Source organism: Anarhichas minor, unplaced genomic scaffold (assembly GCF_050575085.1).
Source record: "Anarhichas minor isolate MPS153535 unplaced genomic scaffold, ASM5057508v1 ptg000003l, whole genome shotgun sequence".
NCBI classification, from domain to species: domain Eukaryota; kingdom Metazoa; phylum Chordata; class Actinopteri; order Perciformes; family Anarhichadidae; genus Anarhichas; species Anarhichas minor.
In genome coordinates this window covers 7,416,874-7,433,767 of record NW_027466449.1, presented here as the reverse complement: position 1 = coordinate 7,433,767, position 16,894 = coordinate 7,416,874, and the positions used below count along the sequence as shown (strand labels likewise).

The following is a 16,894-nucleotide window of genomic DNA, read 5'->3' as shown; positions in this document are numbered from 1 at the left end:
CCCTCTCCCTCTTTCGCTAAAACACAGACACACTCACACACACCAAGACTGCACGAATACAATAGGAATTAAAGCTCTACACACATGCTCCCTGGACCGCTTCTGAAAGCTGAGCCCCTTGTAGTGATCATAAAAGATGGAGGGAGCGTGGATTTGCAAGAGGGGTTGGCGTGGTAAGGGGTGGGGGTCATGTGGCACGGGATGCTGAGAGAGATGACATTGTATTGTTGACAAACCAAAAATAAAAGTTGGTCGTGTCAACCATTTTCCAAGTTTTGTCTGTAACAGAAAAGTTTCTTGCGCAGGTCTATCTTCAACATATGCATTTTACCTGACTGTTTTCAAGTTTTTCCATTTTATTGCTAAACTGTGTGTGTGTGTGTGTGTGTGTGTGTGTGTGTGTGTGTGTGTGCGTGTGTGTGTTAAGAAGTCCCAGGGCTCAGTTCTCTCCATTTGCTGCTCACTGAGGCTGAATATGGTTATAGCAGACTTTGCTGAGGGAGACTGACAGCTTACTGACTCCGCTGCACACAGGGGAACATCAATGGTCTAACACACACATCAACACACACAGACAGTTGATGATATTTTAACTTCAATTAAATCTCTTGATGTTAACTGACTCTTACACCATTCTTTGTTTGTTTTTGTTTTTATTTTTCACTGCAAAACATATTTAAGTGAGATATTTCAGATAAGTCTAAATGTTGAATCCTTTTAAAAGTGAAACCTCAAGCCAATTATTTTTACTTAATATAACTTAATATATCCGTTTTTCTCTATGTGGAGATCAAACTATATTAATCATTAATATCACAACATAAATTCAAGTTTACGGTGGCAGGTTTTCACTGTGCAATATGCACAGTGAAAATGTATCAATGGACATTACATCTTTACACATGAACACACAAGATGCACGATAGACTCGATTATCTTTATCTCCTTTTGTAGGAATATAATCCCATGTTTTGACTTGACACCAGCATATACATTTTTTGGGCAAATGGCTTTCCATATCCGTAAAACTAAGATGTCAACAACTTAGAGTTGTCTGGTTTACAAAGTGAGTCTTGATAAGATCTAGCAGAATCTCATCCAGGCAATATGAGCAGATTTTGTGCATCTTATTCCTCTTCCTTTGGGCTAATGGATTTGGAAAACATTCCAATTGGGCAGAAATGTAGCTACAGAATGGGAATCAGGCCTGAGGGCAATTCTCACTAAGTGGAGAGAGAGCCACTAAACAAAGGTGCCTGTGGTTTCATATTCAGGATACTTTACAACCTCCGTCCCAGGACATCAACAGTGTTTTTGGGTGTGCTGTTAGAGGGGGCAGAAGAGGGGGAGGAGGATCCATCTGCCATGCTGCCGGCCCTCAGGGAGACGGGCATATCCCAAGGGTGTTTTGGAGAGAGAGGGGCTGAAAGGATTACACCCAACCACTAATCAACGACGGTAATCTGTGGGCCCCCGTGCAAAATCCCCACCGATCCAAATAACAATTTGGGACAGAAGAAAAAACCTCAGCGTACAGGGGCATCTAACTGATGTTGTACAACCTGACAAATCCAAGGACAAATCCAGGTGACTTTTAATTGGGAGCCTCAACGGTGGAGGTGTGATTGGCAAAGAGCCATCGTGTCTCTGTGATCAGGTGCAAGTGTCCCACAAGTGGCCTCTGATTCCCAGTGTGACCATTATGCAAATACAAAAAAACTAGGCAAGCCTGCAACACGAATTAGTCTAACGGATAAAAGCACTTTTCCAATCAAATCAGATTGCAAAAGGTTTTTCTTGCATTTTTGGTGGACGTGACCCAAAATAACAAAATATTAGAAATTGTAAAAACATTTCATGAGTGTTTCACACGTTTATTTATTTGTCATTTCTTTACAGGAATCGGAAATTGCTGTCATTTGTCTGTAGTCTTGAAGATGAACCTCCAACAGCTGATTTCATGTTGTCACAAGGTGAATCCTGCAGAAAAGTTTTCCCTGAGCCGTCCAAAGCATTTGAAACAGCAGGAACCTACACAAGGTGCAGCTGCTGAGTTATTGTCCTGGCAGGTCTTTCCATCTGATAAAAGAATAGCAGGGAATCAAGTTACCACTAGTTTCATGGTCCCTTGTCAGTATGGTTTTGATGTCTGGGGTCTGGGTGGGGTCTGGATCTGGTAGTGGTGGGTTTAAGGCTCCACAGAACTAAGACGCTGCCTAATGATGGTGCCAGTCCTCCAGGGCATAGGGAACTGGAGCATCCTGGCCTGCACCACCTCTACCTCCTGCAGTATGCCCATTGGCTAGGCAGCCTCTAAGCCGCCTATCCCCATAGCCTCATTGTTTAGTGGGCCCAGCACTGTCAATATTAAGCCTGGCTAATGTGATCTAGAGGCAGCTGGAGCAGCCCCGATTATTACCATGACACAGCCGAGTGAGGGGTGTAATATCATTAAAAATAAATCAGGTGGTTTGGAGATTTGCTGTAGCATGGGGGACTTTGAATGACATTAAAGTGGGAGAACTGCCATAATTTCATTAGTCAGTATAGGGCCCCTCAAAGGATCTCTTGAAACATTTCCTTTAAGTTGAAGTAATTGAATTTGCTTTCACAACACTGCACACAAAATTACAGAAAGGGAAAACGATGACGGTAATGTTTCCAATTAAGTGTCTAATAATTTAGAAAATTAATTTCAGACATGTTAAGAACTATGCAGACACCTGGATATAGGATAATATTTCAATTAGCTAATTATGGTATGCTATATTGTAGGTAATCTATTTGAAAGCAGACATTTAGGATATTCCTATTGTTATTATTAGCCTCTTGTGGTGGATTATTGTTGCAAATGATGAGGAAAACGTGAGCCACTGCTAATCTTCTTAAACTGCTTGCCACTGAGCTGTCTGCTCGGCAGACTCATCAGCGATCAGCTGGCAATAGGCTGCAGGCTGACAGAATCTAATTAAAATTTCCAAAAAAAAAATAATAAAAAGCTATGTTTTAGTTTTTGTATGTGTATGTAGATAATCGGAATGACTTTTTAAGGTTGTCTTTTCTCTTAATTATGCATGTTCGATCCGCTATTAAAGCGCCAGGAGTGCCGTTGGTCTCGCAGCAAGGGTCTTATGTCGCTATTGTTTTGACGCTCGACCCACATAAACGGTAATTTCAAGGCCCATTGAGCGCGCGATGGATTGTTCCAAAAATCCACTGAGGAGTGGGGAGCATTGATTATTGGAGGAACGGGTAGAGTGACGCCAGAAGTTGTAAATCTGTTTTCTCTGCAGTGACCTTAAATTCAATCATATAACATCGAAATAGGGCGTCACTCTTAAAGCCATGGCTTTGACCATTTTACTGAAGTTAAGTACACAAGTATTAGGCTACCATAGAAATATAGCCAACTTGAATTAGTCCTATATGGTCTTATACCAAAAGAAAAAGGACAGGTAGAAAAAGGATTGTGCCGAATGGCCCATTTCTATTAATTATGTAGGTCATATTATATTATAGTATTATAATCTATACATAACAACTTATGTGTTGCTTATATTTTGTATTATTATTTGAGTCTGCCAAATGTGGTGGAGTAAAAAGTACAATATTTCCCGCTAAAATGTAGTGGTGCGAAAGAATAAAGTCGCAGAAAATATAAATACTCAAGTAAAGTACAAGTACCTCAACATTCTAGTTAAGTACATACTTGAGTAAATGTAGCCTATTACGTTCAACCACTGGATGGATAGACAGACAGAGAGATAGAAATGCAATGCATCATCATCGTTATTATCGTTACAAATACTGTTCTTTTTTAGTCACGGGGTCTCTGTTGTATCAAACCATGCATGAGGTAGACCTGCAACTCAATTAAATAACGGATTTGTGTTTATTGAGTTGAAGCAAGTTGAAGCCAAGAGCGTTAGTGATCGTGTCTTCCTGCTGTATAATAGGGACATCTAGTGGCACTATTTTGAACTACTGTCTCCTTTTGGCTGTGTCATGTTGTACATACTGTGCAGTGTTTCTGGATCTATATCACTGCTGCATTAATGTGTCTGTTGCATTTTACTGCTTAAGGTTGTGGGAAATTGAACTCCTTTATATACTATTGAGCAGTTAAATCTACAGCGATACATTATATTCTCAAAGATCGTCATATGTTTGTGGCGTCACATGGTAAAAACCATGTATCTCTAAAAAAATCAACTTTTCATGAGCTCAGAAAGCAGCTCTGTTTTCAGCTTTGTGACCATGCATGTTACAGCGAATACAAGAGGGGTTTTCATTGTTTATTTATCTTAAGAAGTAGGGAGATCTTCTCAACCAATAAAGGAACACCCCATCTTTCAGTTTATCAGACATAAACAAATTCAAAATCACCAAGAGATTGGAGATACATGGTTTTCAATGGACAGGAAGTGTATGAAAAAAAAAATTAACTGAAAAGTAAATAAGGCTGTCAGACAAATAGTGCAGTAAAAAGTACAATATTTGCCTCTGTGAGTAGAAGTAGAAAGTTGCATAAAATACAACAAAGTAGAAGTATATCTACAATTCTACAAGTACAGTACTTGAGTAAATGTACTGCATTCCACCACTGGGGAAATAAGAACTAGTACCAGTAGAAAATAAACCAAAATAATACATTCAAAAGTTGACTTAAACAAATCTTATATACTCATTATGCAGCAGAATGACACTGTCAGTGTTATATTAGTATAAATATATGAATTATACATTATTTAGGTGCATTAAACAGCATTGTAATGTTGCAATGGTGGAGCTTTTTTATACATTTTTTGTATACACTTTAATCAGACTGTAATTGTGGAATCATACTTTAAAGATGATCCACATATATAATCATTCGCATTTTAAATCTTAATCTGCAGAGTAATTATACAGCTGACAAATAAATATAGAATTCTATAAAAAGAATAATTTACCTCTGGAATATAGTGAAGTGGAAGTATAACATAGCATAAAATGTAAATCCTCAAGTCCACTAAAGGGTAGATAATACAGTTGCCTAAATGTAAACAACAAAAATAAATGTGTATTGTGTATTATTCTGTCATAAACAACATGCACATAACATAACATTTATAAAACAAGGTGGAAATGAGGAAAACCAAACAAAAACATCTGAAGACAAAAACATCACATCTATTATTAACTGCATGCTGATTTGTAATGAGACACCGAATATATGACACTCCTTATAACATGTCTTCACAAGTCTGAACATAGGCTATAGGCTAAAATATTTCTATTGAGCTTGACATATAACCCCCCCCCCCCCCACACACACACACACACATTTCTGACCCAAATAAAAGCATGGGCTTGGAGTGATACAGCTGAGCCAAATTCTTTCTATATCGATCCCCCTCTTCATACATTTGAGCTTTCATCTCTACTCTTCTACGCTTCGCTTGACAACTTCACTCCCATGCTATTCTATACGTCCACCTCTGCCTCATCCAACTGCCAGTCCCTGAGCATCATCGGCATCATCAACCTGCTTTTATCCTCCCCTCCCCACAGCTCCACAGGATATGCACAACTGACACACTTTATTCATAGCTTGATACCTCCTCTCAGCAGCCACACCAGCAGCTGGTGCAGATATTTTAAGTTGTTGGCTGCCCACGACGTTAGGAATGGCTCCGAAAAGAGAATCCTCCATTAAGAAGTCTCCTTCAACAGTGACCCAGCCCAGATTGGGTCCTCCTTACCCCTGCCTCCCTGTGGCTGCTGCGGATCCAAAACCGGCTCCAGAGCAGAAACCTAGGATGCTGCGTCCTTCGGATTCACCATTCGACCCCACTGCTTTGGAGGTGAGTGTGGACTAAATAAGCTTTTTATGACAAAGCTAATGTGGGGCATTCATAAACTAGGACTATATTTAGAAATGCCATGTACTATATCATCTATGATTTAATGTACAGTGTTTAGTCATCTTTAGCAAGATGGTAAATCTAAATAGTAATTTGTTTGCCATTTAGTTCTGTGAAAACATGATATGATGATTAGTTGCTAAGTAGCTTTCTACGATATCGATGCTAATAAACTGCCTCAATCTGGAATGAGACTGAATCTAAGCTAAGCAAAGAAATGGGGCACTGAAAGTGAGAATGTCAGTCAGTGACCTCCTTAGGGAGAAAGAGGCTGTTTTCTGTCACAGTTTGTGCTATTTCTTTCTTCAAGAAGAAGATTCCAACAAATGAATGTGACCTACACACCTATTAATATTATCATTATTACAAGAAGCAAAATAACAAGAGAAAATCACTAATTCAACTCAAAGTCAGGACATTTTTATTCTTCACTCGATTAATAATTTAGAGAGGTTTTACTTGCCCCACTTTTCAAAGCTAGAAACTGGCTGCAAAGAAAATGGACCTCCCCATACTTCTGTCCTTTGACTGAAATAACAGTTTGTGAGATACATCCCAGATATAACTTGACCAACCTGTGGCACTTTGTCTACTGTCATATTACAGATATAGTACAGTCTGTCTATGTAGTGACACATGTTGGCTGCTTATGTTATACAACACATAAGGCAATAAGGCATTGAGCAAATAGAATGTGATTCTTTAAAAACGGTGTCCTTTATATTGTATACTCTGGAAATGAAGTAAATATTAAGTTGATACATTTAATTAGCAAATATAAAATATCAATAAATACAGGAATTTAGTAAACTAAGTAAGTACCTTGGCCAAATAAATAGTGTTAATATTACAAATGTCCACGCTATTGGTGTTCTCAGGTAAAAGGCAGGGATAGATCAATCAGACAAAACATAAATGTAAAGATGTCTTGAAGAAACTCAAACTATACTGATGCCCACATTAGACTTTGTACTAATGTGCTTTATCTTTGTTTGTGCTTTAGCTTTGCTGCCATTCTCTAGTGCTTTAAGTGTTACACTGTGTTGCTGTTACTACACGATTGTATGGAGCGAGACTGTCCCATTTAGCCTGTGAGGATATGTGGGTCATGTTAAGACATCCACTTCTGCTCACAGTGGGACCACGGACATGACAATAGGCCAGAGTTCCTGCTGGGCAAAGACAGTGCTTTAGCCAAGGCTGTGAAGAGATACGACATCAGTCCATGATCTCACAGGCCTAAAGGAATCCATCATTCCTGCATGGCCGGACACTCATATCCTTATTGCAAAGCCTAGCAAAGTCATCCAATCATGCATTCATTTACCCAAGTCGGATCAAAGTCAAACACACACTACAAAGGGACAAATATTCTTTAAAACATATTTAAAATCATGTCCGAATCAGAACACACATCACTTAACATTGGGTCCATTGACTCTTTGCCTACTTTGTAAGGTTAAGGGCAGGCTGCTTAAAAGTAATATATATTTAAGATCCCCTCTGAGATAAAATACTGTCTTTGGAATGATAATTTGTGTCTGATTTGTTTTTTTAACAAAAAAAGTGAACCTTGATAAAAGCTCTTAACCCAGAAACCATGAATATGCACTGGCCTATTGCTAAAGAGTTTACATACTTGACACACGATGTGTCCTACTTCACCGATTTCATTCTCTAGTTCACTCCGTCCGTATGTGCACTGGAGACTTCAAATTTCCCATATTGTGATGTCACAAAGTCTTACTTTCCTTGGATTTAAGATTAAGATTTAAGGTGAGCACAATAAGCAAAGCAACACGTATTTCTGAGAGGGGGGAGGCTTTAAATCCGTATTTAAATCCGTGCATTATTAATGTAAAGGCAGCCTGATCAGAATATGTGAAATTAAACAGTTAAAGTATACAGTTGCGTATTACATGTAGCCTACCTGTCACCTCAATCATAAAGTGAGTAGTTCAAGCGTTAAGGCTTTAAAATAATGTAGTGCATATCACAAAACATACCTTGATCTCTATTCCTATATATGGAGTCTAGTTGTTCGCCTCATGCGTTGACGTCGTGCGTCGTGCGTCATGCGTCATGACGCACCGCCGCTATAGTTTAGGTTTTCTCCTTCCCACCCAGCCCTTCTCTGAGAACCGTCACACATTCTTTGGTTTGCCGACCCCTCGGACACACCTCAGCCAACACAGCCATGGTGGGTTTTTTTTACCTTCCCTCGACTAACGTAGCAATTTGTCTTTGTGTAATTAGCTTCTTGTCTCAAGAAAATAGTTTAGCTTTTCATATATGATAAGTTGAGTTTGAAATGTCGGAATTGGCTCGCGGGTTGCTAGCGGAAGTGCAACTTTTGAGAAGCTAACATTAGCTCGCTCGGTAGATGGATTAAAGTTAACATTCACACGACATTCTAATTAATGTGCTCCAAAGACCCGCGTGTAGACTAACTGTTGCTGAATGTGCTTCTGTTATGGAATGTATTGTTTGAGTAAATCTAACTATCCGAAAAAATATGTGCAAACTCCTTTGAAGTTAACCCAAGCTAGCTTATTGCAGAGCAAAAGGATCCATAATCATGTAGCCCAATTTCTCTTTGAACAGTCTGACTTCTCGGAAGATCAAATCCTTGGTGAGTTTTGATTCTGTGTCGTGACACTTTGAAGATCTCTCTTGTTTTGCATGCTTTCATTCTTGCTTGGTTGAGATGACACTTTCCCCTGTATCTCTACTATCACCCTGCTCTATGCCCGCCTGTCATGTCGTTAGTTTTTAGGCTAAACTCTAGGTTATCCTTCTTAATTTCTGTACTGTTTCATCACTTTCCACTTGCAACTGCTTGTCCTTTCCAGATTGAGTTTAACCTGGATCAGATTCATGGTAAGTCCGTGAAAGGGGACCGCCTTAGCACAGACCTGATGGCTATCTCGATCGGAGTGTTTAGGGTGTGATCTGCATGTTACTTTTGGGTAAACCTAACGTTAACCTGTTTCAACCGTGAAGTAGAGTCGCTTTGCACTGTTGTTTGGTCCGTCACAAGTCAGTCACATTTTTGCATACAACGTTATAATACTTTAACCGTGTGCTGCAGTGTTTTTGTATGTGGTCAATCATGCATTAGCGGTACATATGAAGCCAAATATAGCCAAAGCTCACATGTGTTATAAGCCAGTCCTGGTTGTGTCAGTTAGCCATACACTTTGCCTGTTATCTTCCAGCGTGCCCTTTTTTGGTGCTGGATACAGTGGTGCATGCGTTTGTCCTAGGACTGGTTTGTTTAATCGCAGTTGACATAATAGGCTATAGCTACACTCACTCTCCACCTACTTTGCTCCACTCCTCTATTACCAAATATGGTGTTGGGAAAAGTGCTCACACGCCAGAAGGGAAGAGTCGCATTCCTCAGAACAGGAATAAACAGTGCCTGAGCTTTTTGGGGAATAGCTTGCTTGTCTCATAACATTTGGACCAGACTGCTGCCTGGATATTGTGTAATCTGACTGCATGTCGCCCTGATTACTATGTTTTAGCTAAGCTTATTGTTTGACTGTTGAGTCTAACTAGAATGCCTGATGTTGGATCAAAGCTATGTTAATCAACCGTGTGATCATTGACAACATTACATTTGATAAAGCCTAGTTATTTCTTATTAATACATAGTAACTTGAGTAAAGGTGTTGGTAGACAACAGTTAACATAAAACAATTCGTTTATTTGTTCAATACTTTATGTTTATCAAGTGGAATTGTCAAATATTTAGTTGTTTGCAGCGTTTCAATTGAGATTTGCCTGCTTTTTACGTTTTAAATATCTTCTTTTTTTCTACCATTGGTCACACAAAATAAGCATTAAGATCTGAGGCAATTTTGTAATATTCTTTGAACATGAGTTTGCACCCCTTACTGTAATCTAAGAGTTACAAATACACGTTTGAAGCTTTTATCTGACGTTGATGTTCTGCAGGAAATGTGTCTGCTTCTGTTTAGTCCTAAAGCAGGGGGATCTTGGCATTTACAATGTCCCTTCCGTTAGCCATTATCTTAGAGTTTTGTTTATTTTTTAAAATCGAACATACTATATCCATACCAGTTTGTTTTGGTTCTTTATTTAAGGCATGCTATACATATTTACCATTACAATTTAAACCCATTTCCATGATATTCCGACATATTTTAAATCTTTGGAAACTAAATGCACAAGTGTTGGCATGTTCAAACTACAACAGAACCTGTAGTGGTGCACTGGTAAAGTTGTTTCAACTTGTTTTTGTCAAGGTGTAGTGAAAAATAGACCAACCAGATGACTAATGTGGATACGCAGTATTTGCCGAATTGAGGAAGTTAGAAAAGTGTTTAGAGAGCAAGCTGTTGCAACCACAGTCTACCATGCAACGGTTCAAGTAATGAGATGCATAAAAGACTTTTTGATTTTTGGAGCATTTGAACAAAGCGTGTCCATCAGTTTGTGTTTGCCCGTAGATTTGTGCAGTTTATTCATACATCTTTTATCCTGGAGAGACTAGAGTGGTATATGAAACATACGCAGGTTATTCAGTGTAGTGCTGTGTCCTGCCTGCTCACTTTAAATGTAGGCCCACCGGCAGAAAACCAGATCATGTCAAAATCTTTGCTTTTCTTGTCTGCCTGTTGTCATTTATTGGCTTTTCTGATTTCATCTATTTCCAGGTCTCTTACTATCTCCATGTCATTCCTTCATAGCTGTCTGCTGATCTCTTCATGTTTTACAATAATTCATATCCCTGCCCTAACTCGTCCCGTGTCTGTGTATCCTGCAGAGTTTAAGGAGGCATTCTTGCTGTTCGACAGGACAGGAGATGGAAAGATTAGCTTCAGCCAGTGTGGGGATGTCATGCGGGCCCTGGGACAGAACCCTGTCAATGCTGAGGTGCTCAAGGTCCTGGGCAACCCCAAGGCTGAGGGTGAGAGGAACAAAAATAAACCTGATGGGAGTTATCTCTTTTAATGTACATGCATGATGAAATTGTCACTGCACTTCTTATGATTTTAATCTTCTGGTGGCAATAGTGTGTTTTGCAGCTGGAGGCAAACAGACTTTCCTCATATGTTTCTTTATTTTCACAGAGATGAACCACAAGATGCTCGACTTTGAGCAGTTCCTGCCCATGTTCCAGGCCATTGCTAAGAATAAAGATCAGGGCTCCATGGAGGATTTTGTGGAGGGACTGCGTGTCTTTGACAAGGAGGGCAACGGCACAGTAATGGGAGCAGAGCTTCGTCACGTCCTCACCACGCTAGGCAAGTTGCATTTTTATCACCCTTGAATAGACTGCTGGAAGGGAAGACTATGTTGATTTAATGTATACACACTATTTACATTTTTTTTCACTTACACAAAAATACTGTAATCCCCACAATGCATGGCGTCAATGCAAAATGTATTTGCTGAAAACGGAATTTACATGGTATCAAGAGTAACCTATTTGCATGTTATTAATTTGGCATAATCGGGTGTGCAAGTGTTTTTAGTGTTATCTTAGTTTTTACTTATCTTTTACTTACCTGTGTACTTCTCTTTTATTACTTGTTCATTTTTAAATCATGGTAATGTCACCCATGTCTTATGTATTAATGTTTTTCTTTTTCAGGTGAGAAAATGTCAGAGGAGGAAGTTGAGACGCTCTTGGCGGGACACGAAGATGCCAATGGCTGCATCAACTATGAAGGTGAGAGGGAAAGTAATACACAACAATGTGTATAATACACAACAACTTGCCATGATTTGGCTGATGGTGTGCGTGACAATCCTGTTGCCACATACCTGCTACTATCAATGAAACCTCATACCCTGGCATAGCAATGTGTTAATGAAACTACAGTCGGCACATGCATTATACTGTGCGGTGTGTCCTCCTGCCCCCCTGAAAGATTAAAATATAATTTATATATATTTTATTTACCTAATTTATCTGCACTGTGTTTCACTGAGGACGGGGCTCTATAAACACCGTGTGTATATGTGAGCAGGAAGATGTCTTTCAAACACTGGCGGTCCGTTCACTTGTTGCCCCGCTACCAATATCCGCTGCTGTGTTTCAATGATGTTAGGCTGAACAAAAACGTGCTTTCAGGCTGAAATTCTTCTGTGGTGTTAAAAGCAGTCACCCAGGGGAAAACACTGTCCTAGTTATCTGAAGGCAGTCATTGGAAGCACCTCTTTTAACTACTAAACTGTCACCACAGTAAGCTAATGCTTGATTTAGTCTTACGATGTGGGTATCCATCCTCTTTACTGTCTTTTATGCGTCTTTACACTTGTGGTTAATTGACTGCTGTAAGAGGCCGTGTATAACGGTGTGTTAACTGTTCTTCCTCCACAGCATTTGTCCGCCACATCATGTCAGGCTGAGGGCCGGTACGGGCATTTGGTATACCATGAGATTGCACCTCCAGGCTTTCCTGCATTTTAGTTGTTAAATAATCCCCTAACGCTTATCGGCTGTAGTTTTGCTCTTCATAATTTGCGAACAGGAACAGTGTGCTGTTGCAAAGTAGATTTGACCTGTAGGTGCCTGTGGGAAAGCCTTGTGGTCCCTCTCATATTTAGTCCTGAGGCTTTGACCCATGTGTAGCCTCCTGCTGTTCTGTCTCTCCTACGGCCGTCTGTCTTGACCCCTGGCTGCCGCATGCCCCTCTGCATGTGTCTGAGACTCCCCTCAGTTTATAAGGGGGATATGATGGACACACAGGGAAGTGACTGGTCTCATTCAGGGGAGAGCCTGGTGGCCACTGTCGAGTTATTTGAGGTGATGGGTGTGGATGTCACAAGGCAGCTCTTCTAATCTCATTTGCATGTCATTTACGCTATTAAAATAGGCTTTTTCCTCTGTTGGTGTTAGAGGTGCTGCTCTTATCAAACCGATAAAATAGACATTTCCTTACATTTGAATATAGCCGCCAGCTTTGGGAGAGTGGACCAGTCCCTTTTTTTTCTACTAACCAGAGAAATGCAACGAGTTGCTCTTGTGCTGATTATTTTCTCCTCTCTACTCATGGAAGCTGAATTTGTAGCTGGCCGCTGTCTGACTGGACTTAGCTCCCTTGACCGTCTCCCCTTTTCTCTGCTTCTCAACTAGAGGAAAGCATACAGCGAGGATGGCTTCTCTAACCAACTCTTCTCGGATCACAGACATGGCCATATGCTTTGGCTAAATAGGAGATGGAGATGATTGTCTCACCTCTTTCTCTCAGTACCGTCTTCAACCCTTCTCTCCTGCGGGGGAACAGAACATGTGGGGGATCTGCCTCCAAATGCAGCATCTCCCTCCCAGGATCTAGAGCACGACTCTCACGCCTGTCTCTCTTGTGTCTTCTTTTACAGAACTGGTCAGGATGGTCATGAACGGGTGAAGACGAAGATCGGCCAGCTTTTTCTACCCTGTCACATATACCCTCTTTTTTTCAGATAGCTTTTACAACACCTGTCCCACCCAACCTTTTCCATGGATTGGTTTTCCACATTCATTTGATTTAAGAAGTGCCTTTACATTCCCTACAAAGACCACAAATGGCCCTGGCTATTGCTGCCAGGTCCATTCACAAATGTGACCAACTTGTATGCATTCAAGAGTCTTAATGCTTGCATTGTTTGCAATAACATTCCAAGATGCAGCAATTAAGATGAGATCAATTGATAATGATATACTGTAAATATTGATACTAGTGTGTCAATTTTGGATGGGACATTAATATATATATATATATATATATATAAATGTGTACATGTATGGTATACAGCTGTCAGCAACCTACTGTATCATTGGCTAAGAACGTCTTTGGCTGAGGAATGTGCTCCTCTAATCCTGCGGTAAACCGGTATATTCAAAACCACACTATCATGATGTAAAGTAACATTTCAAATGGGTTCCCGTGTTTTAATTCACCCCAATTTTGTTGCTGCATTTAAATAAATGTTTTTCCTGAAAACTAAGTTGGGTGGTTTTGATTTGTTTGATTTGATGGAATAAGGTGCGAGCTCTGTTACTGCGTAGTCTTCTTAGGTTTTGCACAATACGTTGATGCTTTTCCATCAACACAAGAGGGCAGTGTTGCTGCTGGAATCGGCTCGTCAGAAGGACCAAATTATTGTTCAGCGTATAATACAAGAGGTATATCTTGATCTGCTCTTAATGCTTCGTTTTGTTTTTTGCTAAATAAATAATTTAAAGTAAATCATGAATGTAAGCTTTAGCGCTCCAGTCAATCTTCTCTTTCATTATTTGTTTGAGACATGTTATGGTATCTCATAATTGGTTGCCATTGTTTAGGGACATTGCAAACTCAAATTTCAACCAATGACATTTTTTGTGGCTATGCTGTACATTGTCCAAGGAATGAGTCTGTGACAAAGCACGAAGATATTGGCAGTAGATGCCTGTTTGGTGGCTTCCTGACCTTTTCTTCATTTTCCTCACAAGCAGCCACAACTGTTTCCTCTCATTAGGCACCACATCGTTTGGAGTGTGCAGCTCGTGTGTGTGGGAGGGTATGGTTCAGGAGGGTGTCATAGTCCACTGCTGAATAGGTTGTCTACTAATTACTCAGTGTGTATGTGTGTGGTCGATGGAAGTCAAGGCTATTGATTATTTTAATCCTCCTATTTGTGAGTCTGTGATCCTCGTGGCTCTGCATTCGACAGGGGAATCGCTAATGGGTCTCAGCGCGGCCTGTCTCAGACCTCTCCCCGTCCAATTAACTTTCAACTGGAATCTGCCAGCAGAGAGAGCCGGGGGCTGGGCCCAGGCACGGCTCGGGCTACAGCCCTCCGTGTCCGCTCAGGAGCAACAGATTCACCAAATCCTTTAAGTCTAGAATGCCGTCAGCTCTCTTCTCTAATTAGACACTTTACTTCTTGCCAGTAATCTAAGAGGTATTCAAGATTCATTTTCTTTAACATGGAGATGACCTCCCTCGCTCTCTCTCTATCTCTCCATGTTTAAGGAACTGTTAAAGTGGCAATATTGGAAATTGGGATCCCTTGAATTAACTGGTGACATTAACCAGAAAACAATGCATAGTGTGGACATTTTCATCAACTGCCTGTAGTTTTGTATCTCATATAGTTTTATGTGTAATGTGAAATCACACCCACAGTTCCAACACTCGGTGTTCATCAGTTCTTTCATGCCAAGTGTAACAAAGTAGCGTTTATAGACCATTCATAAACGTAAAGACTAAATGTATTACACATATGTAATTTAAATAAAGAGCTAAGGGTGAGTTAATTAAATATACAAGAACCAATCTTGTATACGTATTGCCTTTCTTCTTTAATTTGAAATAAATACACCTATAATACGGATTATTAGCAAATTGTGAAAATATCAGAATAACAGTCAGATAGTTGATAGAAAATTAATCATTAATCTCTTTTAACCATTTATCAAAATATTAAATTTTCATGGAAAGAAATCTCCACCGGCCCCAGCTTCTCAAATGTAAGGATTTGCTTATTTTCTTTCTAATGGTATTAAACTGAATGTCGTTGGGTTTTGGGCTGTTGGTCAGACAAAACAAGACCAAAAAATAAACAGATTAATCAAAAGGATTTGTTAGATGAATCAATAATGAAAAGTCATTAATTTTAATCGACAATTAATTTAGGAAGTAATAAAGTTGTTTTTTTCATTTCCCTTAGCCCTATATATATATATTCAGAAATATAGTTTCTCAAAGAGGCTGGATAAGTGTGTGAGTGTGTGTAAGAGAGCGTGAGCACAGCATGACTTCCATAAAATCAGCGTGGGATTATCAGTAAATTGAGATAAATGTACTAATATTATTTAAGGAAGTTTTCACAAATTCCCTGGATTTATTTCTTGTCATTAGTGGGCTCGCCAGCAAATGATCTTGGGTCAAAAGTCTAATAAACAATGTCAAGCCTCATCCATCAAACACTGAACCAATTTAGTTTGTTTGTACAATTGATGACTATATTCTAAGATTCAACTTGTAAACATCGGCTGTATTTTTTAGATCCTGGGTGTGTTATGAGCAGAGATCAATATAGCGGTATTAATGTTTGTGTCTTACGACGTATTGGAAATCCATGTTGTAGCAGACCGAGGCTATGGTCCGCCACTGTTGGTTCGATCTCAGCTGTAAGTCCACAAAGCCATTTCATATATCCAATTCTCCACAGTCGGTCCAAGTGGTCACTCCAATTAAAACTGAACGGTCTGCATGCATTTCTGACGATTTATGTTGAACATGCATACCTTTATATAGCCCTGACCTTCACCATGCCAAAACAACATGCAAGAACACAGACATGGTAGGTATAGATATTTTTAATAGCAGTTCTCTACTCGGCCTATTCAACATGGCAGTTAGCCCATCCCAGGATTACTGTGCTGATACATATGATGATACTTTGACAGGGTCTCTCAAAAATAAAGTACTAAGTAGGTATGGCAGTGTAATTACAGTAACGTGCCTGTAATGTATTGTACAACATTAAATGTAAGTCAAACACTGCAGATGTTCATCTTCACTGCTGCATTATATTACAATATCTATGTATCCACTCATACTACTGACCACACACACACACACACTATATTATTATATATATTATCAATAATGCACTTAGCAATTAAAACTTCATCACACACAAGTGCCATCCATAAAATGCGATGCCTTATAATATGTCTTGCTGCGATATCCTGCTTCATGATTGCAACAGGAAAGAGAGGTCAGACATCTGTGTTCATTCAGATGGCCTTATTTTGATCAGTATGGCCTCAATGCAGATTGAATCACAACAGGGATTTCATTTCAACTGGTGTAATTCACTTTAGGGAAAACAATATTTCACAATGATCAGTTGCAGAACATAGGCAGGCCATTCGGTCAGAGGTCACTGGAATGGACAGCAGGAATGTGTAAGGTAAAGACTGGAATACAGTCCATGTATTTGCCTCAGCTTAGTCATTGTGATTAATGGCACCC

The 16,894-nt window shown here is 39.7% G+C and overlaps 1 protein-coding gene across 3 annotated transcripts; it reads left to right on the top strand.

Annotated features, from left to right (window-relative positions):
* The first annotated feature begins 5,669 nt into the window (after window positions 1–5,669).
* LOC142954606 (myosin light polypeptide 6) lies at window positions 5,670–13,874 on the top strand. Of its 3 annotated transcripts, none has more exons than XM_076095729.1 (6): window positions 5,670–5,846; window positions 8,759–8,786; window positions 10,702–10,845; window positions 11,009–11,182; window positions 11,533–11,610; window positions 13,266–13,874. In XM_076095729.1, exons 1-6 carry the CDS (start codon window positions 5,670–5,672, stop codon window positions 13,292–13,294), a joined length of 630 nt encoding a protein of 209 aa, XP_075951844.1. In that variant the 3' UTR covers window positions 13,295–13,874. The 3 variants fall into 3 exon arrangements, with proteins under 3 accessions (XP_075951844.1, XP_075951836.1, XP_075951854.1); XM_076095721.1 differs by lacking the exon at window positions 8,759–8,786 and adding an exon at window positions 8,511–8,538; XM_076095739.1 differs by lacking the exons at window positions 5,670–5,846; window positions 8,759–8,786 and adding exons at window positions 7,996–8,106; window positions 8,511–8,538.
* The last annotated feature ends 3,020 nt before the right edge of the window (window positions 13,875–16,894 follow it).

Bases quoted from the DNA above. Each gene is read 5' to 3' on its own strand.
- LOC142954606 (XM_076095729.1), top strand. From the start codon at position 5,670: ATGGCTCCGAAAAGAGAATCCTCCATTAAGAAGTCTCCTTCAACAGTG. The intron at 5,847-8,758 runs GTGAGTGTGGAC...TGTCCTTTCCAG, and splicing joins TCGACCCCACTGCTTTGGAG to ATTGAGTTTAACCTGGATCA. The intron at 8,787-10,701 runs GTAAGTCCGTGA...TGTATCCTGCAG, and splicing joins TAACCTGGATCAGATTCATG to AGTTTAAGGAGGCATTCTTG.